Source organism: Dicentrarchus labrax, unplaced genomic scaffold (assembly GCF_905237075.1).
Source record: "Dicentrarchus labrax unplaced genomic scaffold, dlabrax2021, whole genome shotgun sequence".
Classification (NCBI taxonomy): domain Eukaryota; kingdom Metazoa; phylum Chordata; class Actinopteri; family Moronidae; genus Dicentrarchus; species Dicentrarchus labrax.
This window is the reverse complement of record NW_026136701.1, coordinates 10407958-10426320: the sequence shown is the minus strand read 5'-3', so window position 1 is coordinate 10426320 and position 18363 is coordinate 10407958. Positions and strand designations below refer to the sequence as shown.

Here is an 18363-nt window from a genome sequence, read left to right as displayed (position 1 = left end):
TGTGATGTGTGTGTTAGTATGAACAGCGTGTGTATGTTGTGTGGGCGGTCTAATCGTGGAATCACATGAGCACCGGGCTTCACTCTGAGAAGAGGAGGAGGAGAGGAGAGGGATACACGGAGGAAGAATGGATGAGGGGGCGGTGTCGTTTCATCTTCAGTTCCCACTTCCTCATTCACATTTTTCTGCACATGAGTGGGGGGAAGGGTGTGTCTGTGTGTCTAGTCTCTGTTTGCATGCATGAAACCATCCCGTTCATTCATGTAGTAGGCCCCTCTGCCATTCACTGACGGATGGGAGATTCTATTCATATATTCATGATGGATGCTGTATTAGCAAGCTTTCAGTTTTCTTTAGGGATCAGTAAAGGTTAACTGCACGTTATCATCCATTAATGGACAACTGATGAAAATGATTAATATGTCTTACGTATTGTTTTATTATCCGTTCCCATAGAAAAAATAAATGATGACGTATTTCATCTCAAAAGGGGAACACCAATTCACTTTATTTAATTTGATTGCTGAGTTTTGTCCATTAAGTTGTCAACTGCAGCAGTAGCCGTAGTGTGAGAGAACAAGCGGTGGAAGGAACTGCTTTATATTTATAGATATTCAACAATCAGGAGCTAAAATTGGATGTTGGTTAAATGGTGCATCTATTGTAAAAGGCTGAACTTTTTCAATGTGATGGAAAAATATATATATATATATATTTTACTTTTAAATAGTTAACGTATTCTTAAAGATTTAGTACATTCAACCTTGATAAAGTCAGGGTCATCTACTGTACCATGTTCATGGAGTTGGAGTCTGACTACCTTAAAAATGGCAATAAGAGGCACATGACTAATAAAATCCCTCAGGGGTGTGAATCACAGTACAGATTAGAGACAGTGCACTGCAACCTCGCACTGAACCTGTTTGTAATAAATGTTAACCTGAACAGCGTGGCATTGTGTATCTACATTTTATCTTGTGACAGGTGTGTATGCTCAGTATATTGCTCTGTGGTCTGTCCAGCTCATCCGGCTGATGGTAATGTCTATGTTGAAGTACCTTGTTGGAAGCCATCTCGCTGACAGAGTGACGAGTTTTCAGTGTCTCTAGTTGTTCCAGACACCAGTCCAGCTCATCTAGAGTCTCTATGGCCAGCTGCTGGTGAGGCTCCTCTGTACCAGATAAACACAGCAAGGCATTATGGGATGGATTCAACTCCTTGAGCGCATTCACATAGTGTTCAAATGTAAAAAAATGATTGGAACTGGAATTTCAAATGAACTTTAAACCTACCCTTCTTGCTGTTTGAGAACAACAACAACAATTTCTATTTTATGATGCTTTATACTTATATTGCGTCTTTCAGAGTTAAATACTGTACTTTTACTCTATATATCTAGTTACATTCTATATGAAGATTTCACATATGTTGAGCTCATAAAATAGAGCTCTACCTCAAGCAGATACAACAGCAAAATGCTGTCTACACATTAATGCATCAGAAATAACAATTGAATCATATATCATATAGAATATAATTGACAACAATAACATGGGCCATTTGTACTTTCACTTTTGATACTTTAAGATTTTTTATCTGAATATTTCCCCCCACCAGTGGATTTCATGTTTTTGTGATTGACATTCATGTACGATTTCATTACTATGACATGTTACCATTTTACAATTCACAGATTTAATCATGATAATGTCTTCGCTGCCTCTCTGACCAGGTTCAGTGTTGATAATGGGATATTGATTAATAAATAGCTCATTTTAATACCACTACCAACCTGCAAGGCTGGTCTTGCACATTGATGGTGGGTTGCTGCCTGAGGATCGCGTCCTGTGGACAGAGACCACCCAAAGTCAGCAATCACAAGTCATACTGTAACTGCAACTGTTTGCCAGGTGTTATGGTCAGATTGTTAGAAGATTTATTGAACAGCCAATGATATTTTCTGAAAACCTACTTGCTGGCTGTGCGATCTTGCTGGCCGGTTATGACGGCAAAGTTACTTCGGACTGTCCTCAGGCTGGCGAGGACCTATAAGACAGGAACAAGAGACTGAATGTACAGGATCATCAAATGTGATGTGCATCATATTTGTGACGCAATGAAACCACAGATGTCACTTCATTCAAAGCCTTAAATACTTGCATATGCCTCCATCTTGGACTAGATCAACTGATTCTTAATATGAATGGCTGACAAGTCTTTGAAACCAGATACTGTTGCTTTCATCCTCCAAGCTGAGGCATTCCCCTCTCCCTGTCTGATGTTTTGATGGCATCTCTGACACTCCTCTATGTCATGTCTGTCACTTCATCTGCAGCCAAACACTGACTCAGCACACAGAGAAAGCCCACAGAGTATCCGGTGTCCAGACTTGACCCATGTAGCGGCCTTATCAGCGTCGGCATGCGAATTTAAACAGCATGATCCAGCAGTATTGGATTCACCGCTTCTTTCCCTGTGTAAAGTGAGCACAAGTGTGACGCACGTCCCACGCAAGAGCCAGGCAATGCCAGCGGGATGCCTGATCCTGTCGCAGGGCCAAACATAACGCTGAGGGGCTGTTCCGATGAGGCAGTAAAGCCCAGTCTCGTACCATCTGGAGTTTATTATATATTTTTAAAGACCTGCTGTACTTAGCTAACAAGAGAATGTGATTTTCTTTTTATTTGACCATCTGGCAAATTTTCAGAGAGCACAAAAAGGAAGGAAAGGTTTCAGAGGACTCACCTGTGCAAATGGTGTGACAATCATGTCTTCTGTATGTCTGCAATAAAGAAAAGAATACACGAGGAAAATGCATGAAACAAAGTCATGAAACACTGAGTAGAGGACTAATCTATAAGCTCCTGAATCTTAATAAGTATTCTGCGCTTAATAAAAAAGCAACTTTGTTAAGACCAAATAAACAGGAACCAAACTGCACTGCGTATAGTAAGGTTGGTGAGGAAACAGATCGGGGTAGGTGGAAGGGTAGGTGATATAAGTATGAACTAGTAAATACTCACAAGTAAATAAAAATACAGACTGTGTTATTATACTTGGTTTCTGATTAAGCATCACATGCAAAAAACAAAGAAAACAGAACTGGGTGTTTTGGGGGGTGGGTGGGGTGTTTGATATTTAATCACGTTTGTCAGGAGGGAGGTGGGAAATGGCTGTGAGCCATCTAGAGGGAATGCAGGAGAGGTATTCAAGGGGAAAGAGTCAGTGTTTTTATCTTTATTTTTGTTTTATCATGTTCTCCTCACCGAGATGACAACCAGTTGACTTCCCAGTGCTTCAAGCTTTCTTCCCTTAAAAAACAGATAGGCGAGAGTCGATGAGGAGACCTGTGAGTGCTTACTTTACAAACTTAAATGTGTTTAGACATTATGAACTTTGGAGGGGACTGTTTCAGGGACATATTGGACACACAAACAGTGAAAAAAAGAAACAACACACAAAAAACTTGCCCTTTGTTCCAATCCCTTCCAATCCCTGGGAAGTAAATTTGGCACGCAGGCATTTGTGATGGAAAAACAGCTGGTTGTACTAATGTTGGGCTTTTCAAGACTGTAGATCTGACTGTGGATTTTTTAGACACACGCGATGCTCTGTATGTTTTAATACTGCCTTTGAGCTGAAAGACTGAAAGGCTTTTGGGACAAGAATTGTATCAAAATGCGCTTAAAGTAGACCCCTCTTATCAGTCTACGTAGGATTTTTGTCAATCACAAGCAAACCTGTGTAGAATAGCTTTGATACATCAAAATACAAAGCAATTAAAGAGAAAGCACGCCACCTATACAGTACAGCCCTTTGGCTTCAAATGGCTCTCTAGGAATCAAAAGAAAATGCCTAAAAGACTAGTTTAAAATTTGCAAATAAAGTTGAGGCCACAACGGTTTGCTGCAGTTTGTAAGGAAGCCAATCATTAAACCAATGCACCATATTAACCTTCCCCAATGGGGACCTCTCACCGCAAGGAAGACAGACAAGAAGAGAAAAATATAGACGGACTAACCCTAATCCGAATAAAGGGCATTTAACAGACAACACATGAATGTAATCTTACACTGGTATCATAGTATCAAGTGCCTCACTTGTGAATATATTGTATATATTCAAAGTAAAGACTGAATATATGAAGTATACTGATTAATTTTATATGTGACCTAAAGTGCAGCACACAAAATACTGTTGTTACTGAGACTAACCCTAACCCTACTTTTGCATAGTGAGATATCAAATTTGTAATTTATCTGAGCATCACAGAGGCAATGAAACATGAATGAAACATGAATAAGTTGGGAATTTTAAAGCTGCTGTCTGACCTTGAATAGGTATTAGTATTGGAAAGCATGTTCTGCATTTTGTGTATTCAAATATACACAAAGCACTTCATGTCAAAAAACACACACCATAAAAGTAAAGCATGTATGGAGCCAGAATTATTCAGAGGCATAGGACTGTTCTGGGGGTGTAAATTAAGTTTTTCATAATCTTGAATAAATCAAAACATTGTATCTATGTCATGTAAAAGAGTGTCTCCCATTCACAAAGAGGTACCATATCAACAGTACGAGGTGTAAATGAACTTACAGGTCACTGGCAGTGGAGGAGTTTCTGGAAGGACCTTTGGGTGAAAGGTCAAAGTCAGAGTCGGAGCGGTAGAGGAAGGATTCCCGCCGCTGGCTATGAGGAAAGTTGGCCTGTATGACCATACCAGAGCCAGGGCTGGCCTGGGGGTCCAGTGGGCTGCGCCCCACTGACAATCCATTCTCCACATCAAAACTGGGAAGAGAGAGAGGGAGAGAGCGGATTTATTAAGGTTAGATGACTCATGACACATTTTGTGAATAAAAAAAAGGTGCAGATTTATTCCACAGTACAGAAAGGGAATGAAAACAGCATCCATCCATCCAGCCATCCTAAACATTCTTAGTTTAGGGTTTGTCATTATTAAACCATTAACAAATAAGAATTTTCTCATTAAAATATTAATCCTACTAAGATACTCCTACTGCTACTTTGAACATATTTCACACAGCATGCATGTTGTCCTGTATGAGTCTGTTTCTGGATGAAAACAAATGGCAGTTTGTGTTTATTGCGTAAGGAACAACTGGAAAACAGCTGTCAACTATGTTAATAGAAATATACTGACTGACTCGCTGTGGTGTCCTCCTGAGTAAATTAGTTCCAATAAGTGTGACACAGGCAATATGAAAGTGATGGTGAGACAAATAAATGGATCAATGTGGGCTGAGCGACAGACTGTTGATTTCATTTGGTGATGAAAATGTTAGGCTTGTGGCCACAGACAGCCTGATTAATGTAGGAATTCTCTTGAAAAGGTAGACAGAACCATGTAGAAATGCCAGTATCTACTCCAGTTGAGAGACTGGTGCTGCTCCAGCAATTGGGGCTGCTCCAGTAACAATGAAAGCGAGAAAATGAATATACAACACAATACTCAAATTTAAAAATATCACAAGCTGTCATTGCTTGCTAACAAAATTGAGCCATTTTTATCTTGAGAGCAGGAAATTGTGTGATTTATAAAGAAACCATTATAAACCAGTAAAGACCAAAATAAGAGCTGAAAATGACTAATTTAAGAGGGTGACAAAGGATATGACGGTGTAAAATATGTGAGAATGCAGCTAACACACTGATATGTCTCACAATATGGACTAAAATCCGCACTGCAGAGAGCCAAAGGCTGTGAATGTCTTCTTATTCTGATGGCTGCATGTCAATGACCCTCCTGGTGTAGAAATGGGCTGATCATTAGGCTAACTGGCCCACAAAGCCACTCACATCAAGTCAATGTGCTACAAAGAGTAAATGATAGCAACAATTTTTCCATCCTGTATGGACCTGCCTGTGCACATCATTAAAGGTGTGAAGCCTGTGTGGCATATGTCATGCAGGCGAGGTACGTGTGTGTGTGTGTGTATGTGTGTGTGTGTGTGTGAATATCCAGAGGAGGTCTGCATGCGTGCGTGGGGTGAAGGACTGTGAGTGAACAGCGGGTATAAAATTAGCATCAGCGTATTGACGTGGGGGTCATGTGAGTGTGAATCTAAAAATAGCTCCGGCGTTCAGGTGAGGAGGAGTTCCTCTTGATCAAACATTTCCTGACTACAGAGAAAAACACCAAATAAAGGCACGATGAGGCCCCTTTTTCACAGTCTGGGCACGTTTCTGCCTTGATCCACATCTCTATTTTCCCACAGCCCCTCCACTGACATACGAACCTGCAGAGACTCTGTCAGTCTGGTGCTCCGTTTGGCAACACGTCCTCTTTTCTAAACAGTCTGAGGAACTCCAGAGTAGAAATGCATGCTTTAGCAAAACAACCATTAGCGGAGCGTGAAGGATTTTGGACGACCACATGCTGAGACACACATTCAATCTTTTTCAAATAAATACAGCAGGGGTAACAATGTACAAAAATAAAAATTGCTGAATCCCAAGGCAAAGGAAAACTGTAGTTGGGTGCAGGACTGTGCAGAGCTGGAGATGTATGTTGATGATGAGTGTGGGAAATAATAAAACACCAACACTAAAACATAATTTCAGTCTGGAGTACATCACAAATTCTGAACTGAACTGAATAAATGGCAAAATACACTGCATAACATTACATTATTACAAATTAACATTTAGACTAATGAGGGCGCTATATTAAATGGTAAAGTTAAGGAATCACCAAAATAATTCATCCTGAGGAGGAGATGAATGTCCAATACCAATCCAGTGTACCAAATATCATGGCAATCCATCCAATAGTTGCTGAGACGTTTGATTCAAAACCACAACTCATGGTAGTGCTGGATGAAAAATCAGGGGATTACAAAAGTTAATAGGATTCATCATCTGGGAACCATGAATGTCTGTACAAATTGATCCAATAGTTGTTATATAATAGCTATTTCAGTCTGGACCAAAGTGATGGACCAACAGACTAACATCGCCATCCCTAGAGCCTTACCACTAGCATAGCTAGAAATAGTTAATTGCCACTTTAATAGCATTAATACTAACATTTAATTGCTTTGAAGGCTGCGGCTTTTCATGATGCTTTTACAGCAGGTATACACCAACTGCAGCATGCCAACATCCCATTCATTCCTCCAGTGCCCCTCCTCCTACCCTGCTACCCTCCTAGGATGCTGCATGAGGACATGTTGGTGCGTTACTGGCTATTACATAACAGCAGCCGAACAGAAGCCCCCATCCCTCCGTTCAGTGTGTCTGACAGATTCAGACACACTGACTGCACTATATGTAGCTGAGGAGAGGAGGGAGGGAGGGAACACAGCACGGTAAGGGGTAAAACAGGGCAAAGAGAGGAGAGTAATAAAAAAAAAAAAGAATACACAAAGAGTACAACCTGTTCTGAGACATGTACATGAGGGTTTTTTTGGTGTTAACTGTATGTACACTGTGTGACTGGAGCAGTGAGGTGTGATGCAGTTTGATGATGTGTATTTGAGGATTAATGTCATTTTAAGAGAAAAGTAGAGAGAAATTAAACCTTTTTTACGTGTGTAAATAATGCCTATAATGAGCAATGTGCCACCTTACACACATATATGTGTATTGCTTTGATCTGTAAGCACACACATTATCCAGTTACTACAAGTACACATGCAGCTAGGAGCTTCACCCACTATTTATCTTTCCTGTTTTCTCCATCTATCTTGTTCTGTCCTCCCTAATGATGCTGCACCCCTGGCTGTTGTCCTGTGTGCTCTGACCATAAACCCGTTTCTATTTTTGTTCCTGCATCACGCTTCTCCCTCTGTGCAGCTAAATTTAGCTTCCCCCGTGCATTGGGAATAGACCGAGAGAGACAGCAATGTAGCTAAAAATAGAGTTTCAGGTAGAATACAGAGCTCTCCTCTCCCCGCTCCTCTCCCTCTGCATCGCTGAGCAGCAGATTCTTCCCTCCATTCATGAATATTTATGGAGACATTTCTATTTGAAGCCCATGCCAAGCTAAAATTAGATCACAGATCAAAATATCGCCCACGTCTTTCCCTCGCTGCTTTTTCACTTCCAGTTTTCTCTTCTTTCTCAGGGCATTGAACATAGAGATCTGACTTACTCATGAACCTAGAGTAGTTTACCTTTTACTTAAACACACAATAAAACTGTGTTTGGATTTTTAATAGTGCAATCACAATGATATTCCAAATGTTTATATGAGTTAAGAAAAAAGACTTCAATGTTAACAGTAGCATGGACACCAGGAGTAGCTGTTGCCAAGGTAACAATAAATGGGGATCTAAATAAACAAACTGAAACAATGACATTAAAACACATCCTATCGATGTGAGAATTATTGCAACTAATCACCAAAGTGTTAGTTTGAATATGCAAATTAAAAGGGCAGCTACATTACAAATAACAGACCATTGTTTTAAAATTAAAATAGTTTTCATATGGACCGATTAATTACTTCTACTGATGGAATTCATATTCTACTATTGTATAGTATATGTATTAGATTTATATAAAGGTAGCAGGTTTTATTTCTTTATTTTTTTATTACAGGCAATGTGCGTGGAGCGAATGTGCTCCCCAGAATGTGAAACAAAAATGCCCACTGTGCATGACCTTTGAGCATACACTTAAAAACAAAATGTATACTAAATATGTCAACTGAGGCACTTTGTGTTTTCAAGAGGTCAAAGGTCAGCATTCAGGGTAAGCGTGCACACCGTCCTGACAGGAAGCTCCCACAGAGGCACCATGGCTGGTCTTCTAATATGACTCTATTGTCTTCCTGTCTTTCACATGGCTGTCAGTCGCACCCACCCACCCACCTCTCTCCTTCCCTCTCTCCCTTTCTCAGTTTCAGCCACAAGTGATAAAAATAAACAGAACAGAATGGGATTTTCTTTTAAATAATCCTGTTGAGTGGGATGGTGTTGTTTAATAATATACCAGAGAAACTTGTTGGTGAGTGATGGCTGATGTGTGTAGTAGGTGTTGTCTGGAGAACAGAAATAAATGTATGAAGTCACTCTGAGGACAGGGTCCCTCTTCTGGGCTTTGGTGAGATTGCAAGAGCTGGTCAATCTTGATGTTCTACCGTAGACAATGTGCATACTGAAGAGCTGAAACACCAGATTCACTGATTCATCAATTGATTAAGAAATTCATTAGCAACAGTTTTGATAATTGATTGACTGTAAAACAAAAACACCAAAAAGTTAGCTGGTTCCAGCCTCTCAAAATGTGAAGTTGGGCTTTTGAACTGGTTTTCAGGAAAAACAAATATTCAAACTACATGTCACCTTGAAATGTAGAAACCTCTGATTTTATAGACCAAACAATGAATCAATTACCGACAAAGTATTTGGCTGACTGATCAATAATGAAAATAATCTCTAGTTGGAGCCCTAATATGCTGTCTATATACCGATCAGCCATAACATTATGAGCCCTGACTGGTGAAGTGAATAACACTGATTATCTGGTTATCATGGCACCTGTCAGTGGGTGGGATATATTAGGCAGCAAGTGAACATTTTGTCCTCAAAGTTGATGTTAGTAGCAGGAAAAATGGGCAGCGTGAGGATTTGAGCGACTTTGACAAGGGCCAAATTGTGATGGCTAGATGACTGGGTCAGAGCATCTCCAAAACTGCAGCTCTTGTGGGGTGTTCCCGGTCTGCAGTGATCAGTACCTATCAAAAGTGGTCCAAGGAAGGAAAAGCGGTGAACCAGAGACAGGATCATGGTCCAAGGAAGCCTCTTCAAGGCTCATTGATGCAAGTGTGGTCCAATCCAACAGACAAGCTACTGTAGCTCAAACTGCTGAGAAAAAGAAAAAACAGCTGGTTCTGATAGAAAGGTGTCAGAACACACAGTGCATCACAGTTTGTTGCGTATGGGGCTGCAGAATATTCTGACCACCAGGGTGCCCAGGTGGTCATAATGTGTAAATCAGTGAATATGGCTGGGATTAATATCCCAATATTAGTAAGATTACGTTCTGATATTGATATATATTATATGACAATAGGGAAAATGTATGTAAAATCACAAGAAGAATAATAAAAATTAGGTTTAATGCACTGAACTGTCAGAAAAAAACAACTTCTGAACAACTAATTTATTTATTAATTTAAGTTATTTTTTTGGCCTTTCTTTGCCTTTATTGGACAGTGACAGCCAAACATAGACAGGTGAGGGGGCAGAGAGAGGGGGGATGACAGGCAACAAGGAGCTACAGGTCGGATTCAAACCCGGGCCACTGCAGTGGCTCCATACATGGGTCACCAGCTCTACTGACTGAGCTAACCGGGCGCCCCAAATATAGTTAGTTTTAAGTCACAATTTGGTTGGAGTCATTCATTTAACAGCTTGCACTGTCAGTCGATGAAGATATTGAATTACCACCATGCCCTATAATTGAGATGGATTAAAAGGTGTTTCCATATGCAAAAAGAAAGAAAGTGAAGAAATTTGATATAAAATGGGATTGGATATGGTTAAATAGATCCATCCGAAGTTGGCATCTCCATTCACACACAGGACTTCAGTCAAATCTGCCCCACACACACACACACACACACACACACACACACACACACACACACACACACACACACACACACACACACACACACAAACACACACACGCACACACACTTGATTACTTTTCTCTAGTCTGTCTCTAAACTGGAGCCAACATTCCTGGGCATCATAAAGCCTTTTACAAAAAAAAAAGTGTAAAGAGAGAGGTGTGTTACAGCGTTTGTTATTTAAGTGGCTGGCTGGTAAGAAGTGTGATTGATGGTAACCTGTCAGTGGCCCTGATACTCGACACCCCGCCTGCGTCACCGCCTGTCACGGCAACGTCAATCCCATCTGGGGAGCATTAAAATACAGGAGCTACGGGGCAGAGCGAGAGAGAGAGACAGAGAGAGAGAGATAGGCCTGTAAACCAGGGCAAGCTGTCATCTGAACCTTCATTCATCATTCCCAGGCCTTTGCTGTGACACAACCAGAGGTAGAATGTGTTACACCAGAGCCGACTTGCAGGACAGGCTGAGCCATTTATTCAAAAGCCTTTTAAGAGAAGGCAGACAGCGTTTATTACATGTAATACAGATATCATCTAGTGACGTTTGAGAGTATTGTATTTCCTTCTATAATTTGAAGTCATTTCTATTACTGTCCATGAAAGCAAAGAAGGAAAAAAAATAAGATCTGCCGAAAAAAAGGAACAAAAGTGTAAAATTGTTTCCCTGTAGTGGTGTTTAAGCATTATAATCTCTAGGCTGTACGTATCTGCGCTGCATCTGTACATGACACATGAAAGATGTTCTGGAGCAAACAAGGATTAGGATTGGCTTAATGAGACCACAAATTTCTCACCAGCAGCACCCTGAAGCTCAACACACAGAACAAATTGAACCAACGATGAACCACGGAGGTGGTAAAGCTGGCCACATTAGAAGAATTTAAAGAGGACTCTTGGAGCAATGTCAAATGACATTTTCTTTGTGTGAATTACTGTAAAACGCAAGAGTGTGTGTGAAAGCTGTGTGATTGTTCTCGCTGTGGCCCCTCACACAGTGGGAGAACCACCCTGTTTGTTTGTCTTGCCCTTCCTCTCTCTTTCTGTGACAGCATATAATGGAAGTAGTTTGTTTTTATGTGTGTTCAGTACACCTCCATTAATTCACAATAGCCTTATATAATCCTTATTTAAGTCGTGGTTGAATCTCAAACAGCTGCATTCCTGACACGTTGTCTTTGTCTTTGCTTGTTTGTTTGTTGGTAATGATTTTACAATGCAGTTTGTACTCTGACTACATTAACTTGACTACACTGTGGCTGAATATTCTTTAAAGCTGATGGCTGAAGATTAATTTTTACTGTACAGACATGAGACTGGTATCAATCTTCTCATCTAACTCTCTGCAAGAAAGTGAATAAATATACTTTCCCAAAATGTCAAACTACTCCTTTAACTGATTTTAGTGGTACAACTCTTGCGTGGGCAGCAGCATGCAGGAAAACATTAGATCTGGCTCCCAGCACTCCCTGTTTGTTCCCTTGTCTCCGTTACTGACTAATCCCCCTTTTTTTTAAAACATGACCGCGCACTGCATATATGCTGTATATCCTCCTCAAAACGTTCAACAATGCAACACAGAATTTAGAAGTAGGGTATTATTTCAGAAAGTACTCATGAATAGCAACACAAACAATAACCTTTCAGGCATTGTATCATTCCGCACCCAACAAAAAATAGAGCCAATATGTCAACCTCTTTATGTCCAAATGATAGCTAAGTATAGACATTAAGCAATGGCGATATCCATGTATGTCCATTGTTCAGAATCAGGCAGTGAAAAATGGTTTTAAAAGAATGTGAGCCAATGTAGTGTTAGCTGACATAACAGAAAGGCAGGAATACAGAATCACTTCAATGACCTTTTTATAAAACGAGTCAGTGCTTAACAGAGTTATGAGACGTTCTGTATAATGGGGCAAGTTTGTATAGAACAAGTGAGGTGAAAAAGACTGCATTGTTTCTTCGTTTGTTTGAGAACAGGAAGTGTTTGGCATTGAGAGGGATCAAAGATTTCCTTAATAAAGTAAGAGTTGGTTTGCTTAAATAATACAATAAATGAGTGAGGAATAATATATTATTGAAAAAAATAAGATTGAAGGTCTAACTGGATGTGGATTGGATCTATGCCAATGACATCAAAGACTGTATTTGTTACTTTATATCAGGCGACAGACGCACACACATTAGCAGTTGCCCCCACAGACACACAGATATTGGCAGTTAGCAAACTTGCTTCAAAACCAACAGCTGCTATGTAAATTAAACAAGTGTGTGTGTTTGTGTGTGTGCGTGTGTGTGTGTGTGTGTGTGTGTGTGTGTGTGTGTGTGTGTGTGTGTGGTCACTCTTACTGTATGTTGCTATGAAACTAAAAGCAAGAGACAGAGAGAAAAAAGACAGACACAACTAGTGAGTGTGTGTCTGTGAATGTGTGTGTACGTCCGTGTGTGTGTGTGCAATCATTATCACATGTGAACTGTATTCTCTGTGTTCCCTCTCTGACTGATGTAATCACCGTCTCAGAGCCCAGCCCTCTTCCTCAAGTCTTCCCTTTAGAAAACAACACAATGCCATCATGACGGCCGCAATTGTGGACACGGAGCACACGCTGACCTCTGGTGCACTTAAGAGTGTGAAGTGGACCAGACAATCTCTCAGTCAGTCATCAATCGAATGATGCTGTATCAGCACTATTTTGGTACAGTATCATGATCAGAGCGACGATTCTGTCAGGTCAAGGTGTGCTGGTTTATCTCCCAGTGACTGATTTGTCCATCAAATAATAAACTTGATAGTCGTGTTTTTCTCTCTTTCCTAAAAATCAGTTTGGTTTTAAGTTGCATAAACTCTTATCTGAAAAAATATCAACAATTTTAGTGCAGTCAAATTATTGAGAAATTCTTACATTTTTGGTGCCTGTTTTATGAAATTGAGCTTGGATAACCAGTCTTCCACTGTAAACGCATCCCTTAGGTTGAAATACTGCTGTTTGTCTTTCCCTGAACTTTAAAAATCAACCTCGCTGGCAGGCTGCAGAATAATGTGTGGACAGTTAGCCAAGGACATCCTTCATATTGTACATGCTGTACTCTCTTACACTGTAGACCATTGTTTGAACTGGAAGTGAGTTGTAGGTCAGACACACACATTATAATATATCTTAAATAAATGTGTCAATGCATGGAAAAACTTGCAGATAAGGACTACACAGTTTTCTAATTGTACAGTTATGACACTGTATAAAGGACAACAGAGTGGTCATTTTAATAAACCAGAGTGAGTCGGAGACCTTAAGAGATTTACGGTGAGTCACAGGAGTGTCCTCGTCTACCTACGTACACACACAGTCACACACGCACACCAAGGAGCCTCTGTTATCCTCTAGGATCGTATAGCGCGGCAAAGAAAACAGTGCAGTGAGAGAGGAAGAATTGGAGGGAAATGAACATAAGTGGTGGGTTTGAAGGTGAGAAGACATGAAGGGAGGGGAGGAGAGAGAAAAGGTTCAGAAAAGTTCAGAACCTGGTCTATAAAAGTGCTGTAACATGATCAGCGTAAGGTATTAATGGTGAAGGTTCCTGAAGCAAGACCACACCGCAGAGAGAAAGAAATAAACATGCGATGACGATATTACTGAAACATGCTGAACCCTTCTGCGCACCCAAGACGTGACCGAACAGCATCAAGCAACTTGTTACAGTTTGAATTAATATTTTACATATATTATACAATATCTTGATGGTGACTGTAAGCATTGCCACTGGTGAAATATAAAGATAATGTAAAGTGCCTGATGCTGTTTCTTTAGTACACTCCAAACATACTGCAGTGAACTACGATCTCCCCACAATTACAAGCTCAGTAAGTTTATCCAGAGTTAGGTTTAAATGAATAATTAAGGTTCATTTTAATTATTTTTTAAATGTGTGTCCTTGTTGTGCTCTTGACAATTATTCTTCCATCAAACAGCTGAGAAGCTGTTTTCACCTAAAGCTCATTGTAGTGGTGTGTGGTTTCATTAATCCATGTACAGAATGAATGAAAAAGAATACAACGTTTGTCATATCATTAAACTAAGTAAAACACACTTATAGTCTAAATTTACAAGTTAAAATTCCAGGAAAAATTCAGATTTTTAAAATGTAGCATCTTGCTTTATGCTTGAATATATGGTCGAAGCACCACAGGAAAAAAGCCTCAACTTCTCTTAAGACACAATATTTGCACAGCACACATGGACGCACAAATACACACATACACGCAAAGGCACATAATTGCACAATTATTCTGTCATGCTACAAAAAAATATTCTTCTGTCTGGAAAGCTCGTTACTGGACAGTAAAATTGTTGGGTTTTAGGAGCGCATTCAGTCCAGAACGCCTGTCACACTGCAAACACTCGAGCCACGACTTAATACCGAGTGAGTGAACGTTACAAATGACCCAACACCAAAAACTGCGTTTGTACGTGCTCCTATGTGTCTATGCACGAACACACACATACTTTGCATCCCACATGAGGGTATGTGTGTGAGGGCCGCAACCAAACACCCGTGGACCTGTTCCTCCTGTTTGTGAGGCAGATTAATGATGAATGAACGCTCCCTGTGGGCCAGACCACCATTAGAAGCCGCTAATGATTCAAGAAATGCTTTGGAAACACTTTCAGACACATTTATTACGACGAAATGCTTTTTGGCTGTGATGCCTCCTGCCCTTCGTCAGAACCAGTGAGAGTTATGCTCTGTGGAGGGCACAGGATAACAAAATAATTTCTGCAAATGAGGAGATTCATATACTGTGACGGAAAGCTCAGATTAATTCATCATGGCCGCATTGACCCGGCAAATTTAGATAGTAAATGACCTCTGGCACAAGTGGTGTGTGCGTATCTCAAAGACAAGAGTTTATATACACAAACTTATTTGTAACGAGAAAAAAAGAAAAAAAGTTGCTCAACAGGGTTTGGCATCTAAAATATCAGAGCGTGTCCAACATTCACACTTGGAGATTTTGATAAATCAAGCAAGATGAAGATTTCTCTTTCCCCCTCCTCTCCTCCCAGGTTGAGCTGACAGGAGAGAGTATTGGGTTTCTAAGAAATGAACTTCTAAAGCTCAACCTCAGTTACATCACTCACACGCAACCTGCCAAAACTGTCGTCTTTGTAAGACTCTTAATTCCTATTAAATTACTTTGTGCATAAATCACCCTCTCTCACTTCCAAACACCCAACAAAGCTCATACTTGTATTTGCTGTCAGTGGTTCATTTAGAAGTAATCTTCTAGGATTTTTTCCCCTTCCCTTGGCTGTCATAACTGCATAATGCTTTGTGTCACTGCCACTTCATTTTATACTTGGCCCTCTGCAGACAGCGTTGAGCGAAATAAGATCAATCGCCTGTGGAAACACAGCAGGCTGTAAATGGTGGGAAACCAGAGAGAAGTATCATGGCTCAAACTAATGGAGCTAATTAACTGGCATTTAATTTTCAATCTCACATCAGAATAGAGCTTCTGTGATTAGTTTTTGACCGAGACATTTAATTTATCAGGTTAAACACAAAAGAACAATTATATATATGGACTGTTGGTTGTCACAGTGGGGCTTTGAGCTAAATGCTAATGTCAGCATGTGAACATGCTCACAATGACAAAGTTAATGAATCTGCACAAATCATGGCAAATCCATCAGGTTGCTGCTGAGATGTTTCTGTCTGGTGGTCCAACCGATCAACATTTCCATCCCCTGAGCTGTGCTGCTAGCACGGCTAAAAACCCAACTTCCATTATGTTGTTGTGAGCTGACGAATGTTCCTTAAAGACTGCTTTCATAACCTAGAGCAAATTTCAGGCTCAAAAAATGTAAATCAAAGGATAAATGAATGCACACATTAAAGCCAATAAGCTGCCGTCCCAGGTTTTCAGAGGAAAATCCTCTTATCTGACAGGAAAAGCAGGTGTTACCTTTACAGCTAAAAGTTAAAGGAGAAAGCAATAACCGCCATTTGGCAAAATAAACCATCACTTTTTGTCAAGCAGTATGGTATGTAGCGCATCAAGAGCAGATGTATTCAACACTTCAATTTGCATGGTACCTGTTGCGCTCAGGGACACGCAAACACATGCAAACCCTTACCACATATCCATCTAAGGAGAAAAGACTACTGTTATCTGGCTGTTGTCTTCTGCAGTTAACTGAGATAATTGGGCTTTAAATCACACACCAAAGGCTCTGGGTTTGGTGTCTGATGTCAAATGTTGCAGATTTATATCCTTCCTACCCCTGCAGGCACATCTTGTCAGCTTTTCTCGTGCCTACATGAGGATGCACTCAAGCATGAGGATATTTTCTATATTACCAGCACTCTTCTACTTTATGTGGATAGGTAGATGCATTAGACAAGGAGAAGAGCAAAAAAGATAAATTAAATAAAGAGGAAGTAGAATGAGAGAGACATAAATCAGTACTGTTGTATAATCATTTTATAGCTTTTACTTTAAGTGTCAACTTCTTAAATGTGTGATATAAATAGATTCCCAAAATGGGCTGATAATTGTGTGTCTCTCTGCTCCCCCTGCACTCCTCTGTGCTCTTCCTCCAGAGAATAAAATGGTGGTGGTGACTCTGACTTTAGTCTGCTCTTCCGTCACCATCCCCAGTGTAACCAGGAAGATCAATACCTCAACCCATAAAAAGCTCCACCGCTTCTGCCTCCCAATCTGTGACTCCCTTCCTTGGGCACATTAATTGATTGTCTTCAATAAAAGCTGCTGCTCTTAAAAACTGCGATTTAGCAGGTAAAGACTTTCTGGAGTGCTCTTTAGATCCACAGGTGGAAGTAATCTGAGCAGCGGGGTGATAAGTAATAGTCAGACATTTCCATACTTTTGCATTATCTCTGCAATGTTGGCCACATGGGACATTTTTGCTTGTTTAAGAGCAGCGGTCAGTTACTGTTTTTGGCACGGGTCTTGAGAGGAAAATAAATTGAAAGGACAACTGGCCTTTAAAATCCCCCATGCTCACAAATGTTCTGCTTTACATCTGTTAAACAAGGATCCCGCCTGAGAAAGAGGACAGCGGACCTTAATGTAAACACGACTTTATCTCTGAGACCTCCTTCACAGCCCCCCCACTGGCACTGAGGATTATGTAGCCTCAGAACTTATGGTGGACTTTTCCTGTGAGAATATCTGCAAAGGACAGCGGCATTAAAGCCCTTTTTGGCAAACAAAAAATCTTTAGTGGGAAAGAGCCTGTATATTATGTAGAGAACAAACAGGATTTCACTACACACACACACACTTTATTTGTCTTGAGTGTGTATGAATGTGGTTCTTTCACACAAAAGTCCTAAAGTTGCTGTTAACAGACTGTCTGGTGGTTGCAGCTGCAGCAGAAATCAATGAGTTAATTTAGACCACCATGTGAAATCTATGTCTTTGAATTTGGTGGCCCGGTAAGTTAAATTGAAAATCAACATATATTTTATCACTCCCATTTTTGAAAAGTTGTTAATAAAGTAAATCTGCTCAACGTTTGCTAAACCTAACCTAAACCTACTTAATAACATGTCATCTGCAGATAGTGTACATTGGTGTCTCCAACACACATTTAAAATTACAGTTAGCATCATGACAGAATAAACTTAATCATTAAAAGTTCCATGTAGATTTTTTGGGTTTGTTTTTTAACTGGATGCAATACAATATTCAAATGATCCAAACGCTGTTATGTGTACACAATATTCTTGTGT

General features: G+C 40.2%; 1 protein-coding gene across 8 annotated transcripts in view; it reads right to left on the bottom strand.

The window, feature by feature from the left end:
* pde4ca (phosphodiesterase 4C, cAMP-specific a) overlaps positions 1–18363 on the bottom strand; it is a 51409-nt gene that overhangs the window by 7985 nt on the left and 25061 nt on the right. For 7 of the 8 annotated variants that reach the window (XM_051400265.1, XM_051400272.1, XM_051400281.1 and 4 more), the window contains 6 exons: positions 4600–4791; positions 3267–3311; positions 2746–2782; positions 1973–2046; positions 1793–1845; positions 1059–1171 (listed from right to left, as the gene is read on the bottom strand). In XM_051400265.1, coding sequence (XP_051256225.1) covers positions 1059–1171; positions 1793–1845; positions 1973–2046; positions 2746–2782; positions 3267–3311; positions 4600–4791 — 514 coding nt within the window. The remainder of the gene's footprint in view (positions 1–1058; positions 1172–1792; positions 1846–1972; positions 2047–2745; positions 2783–3266; positions 3312–4599; positions 4792–18363) is intronic. The other variant, XM_051400288.1, reaches the window with a different exon arrangement.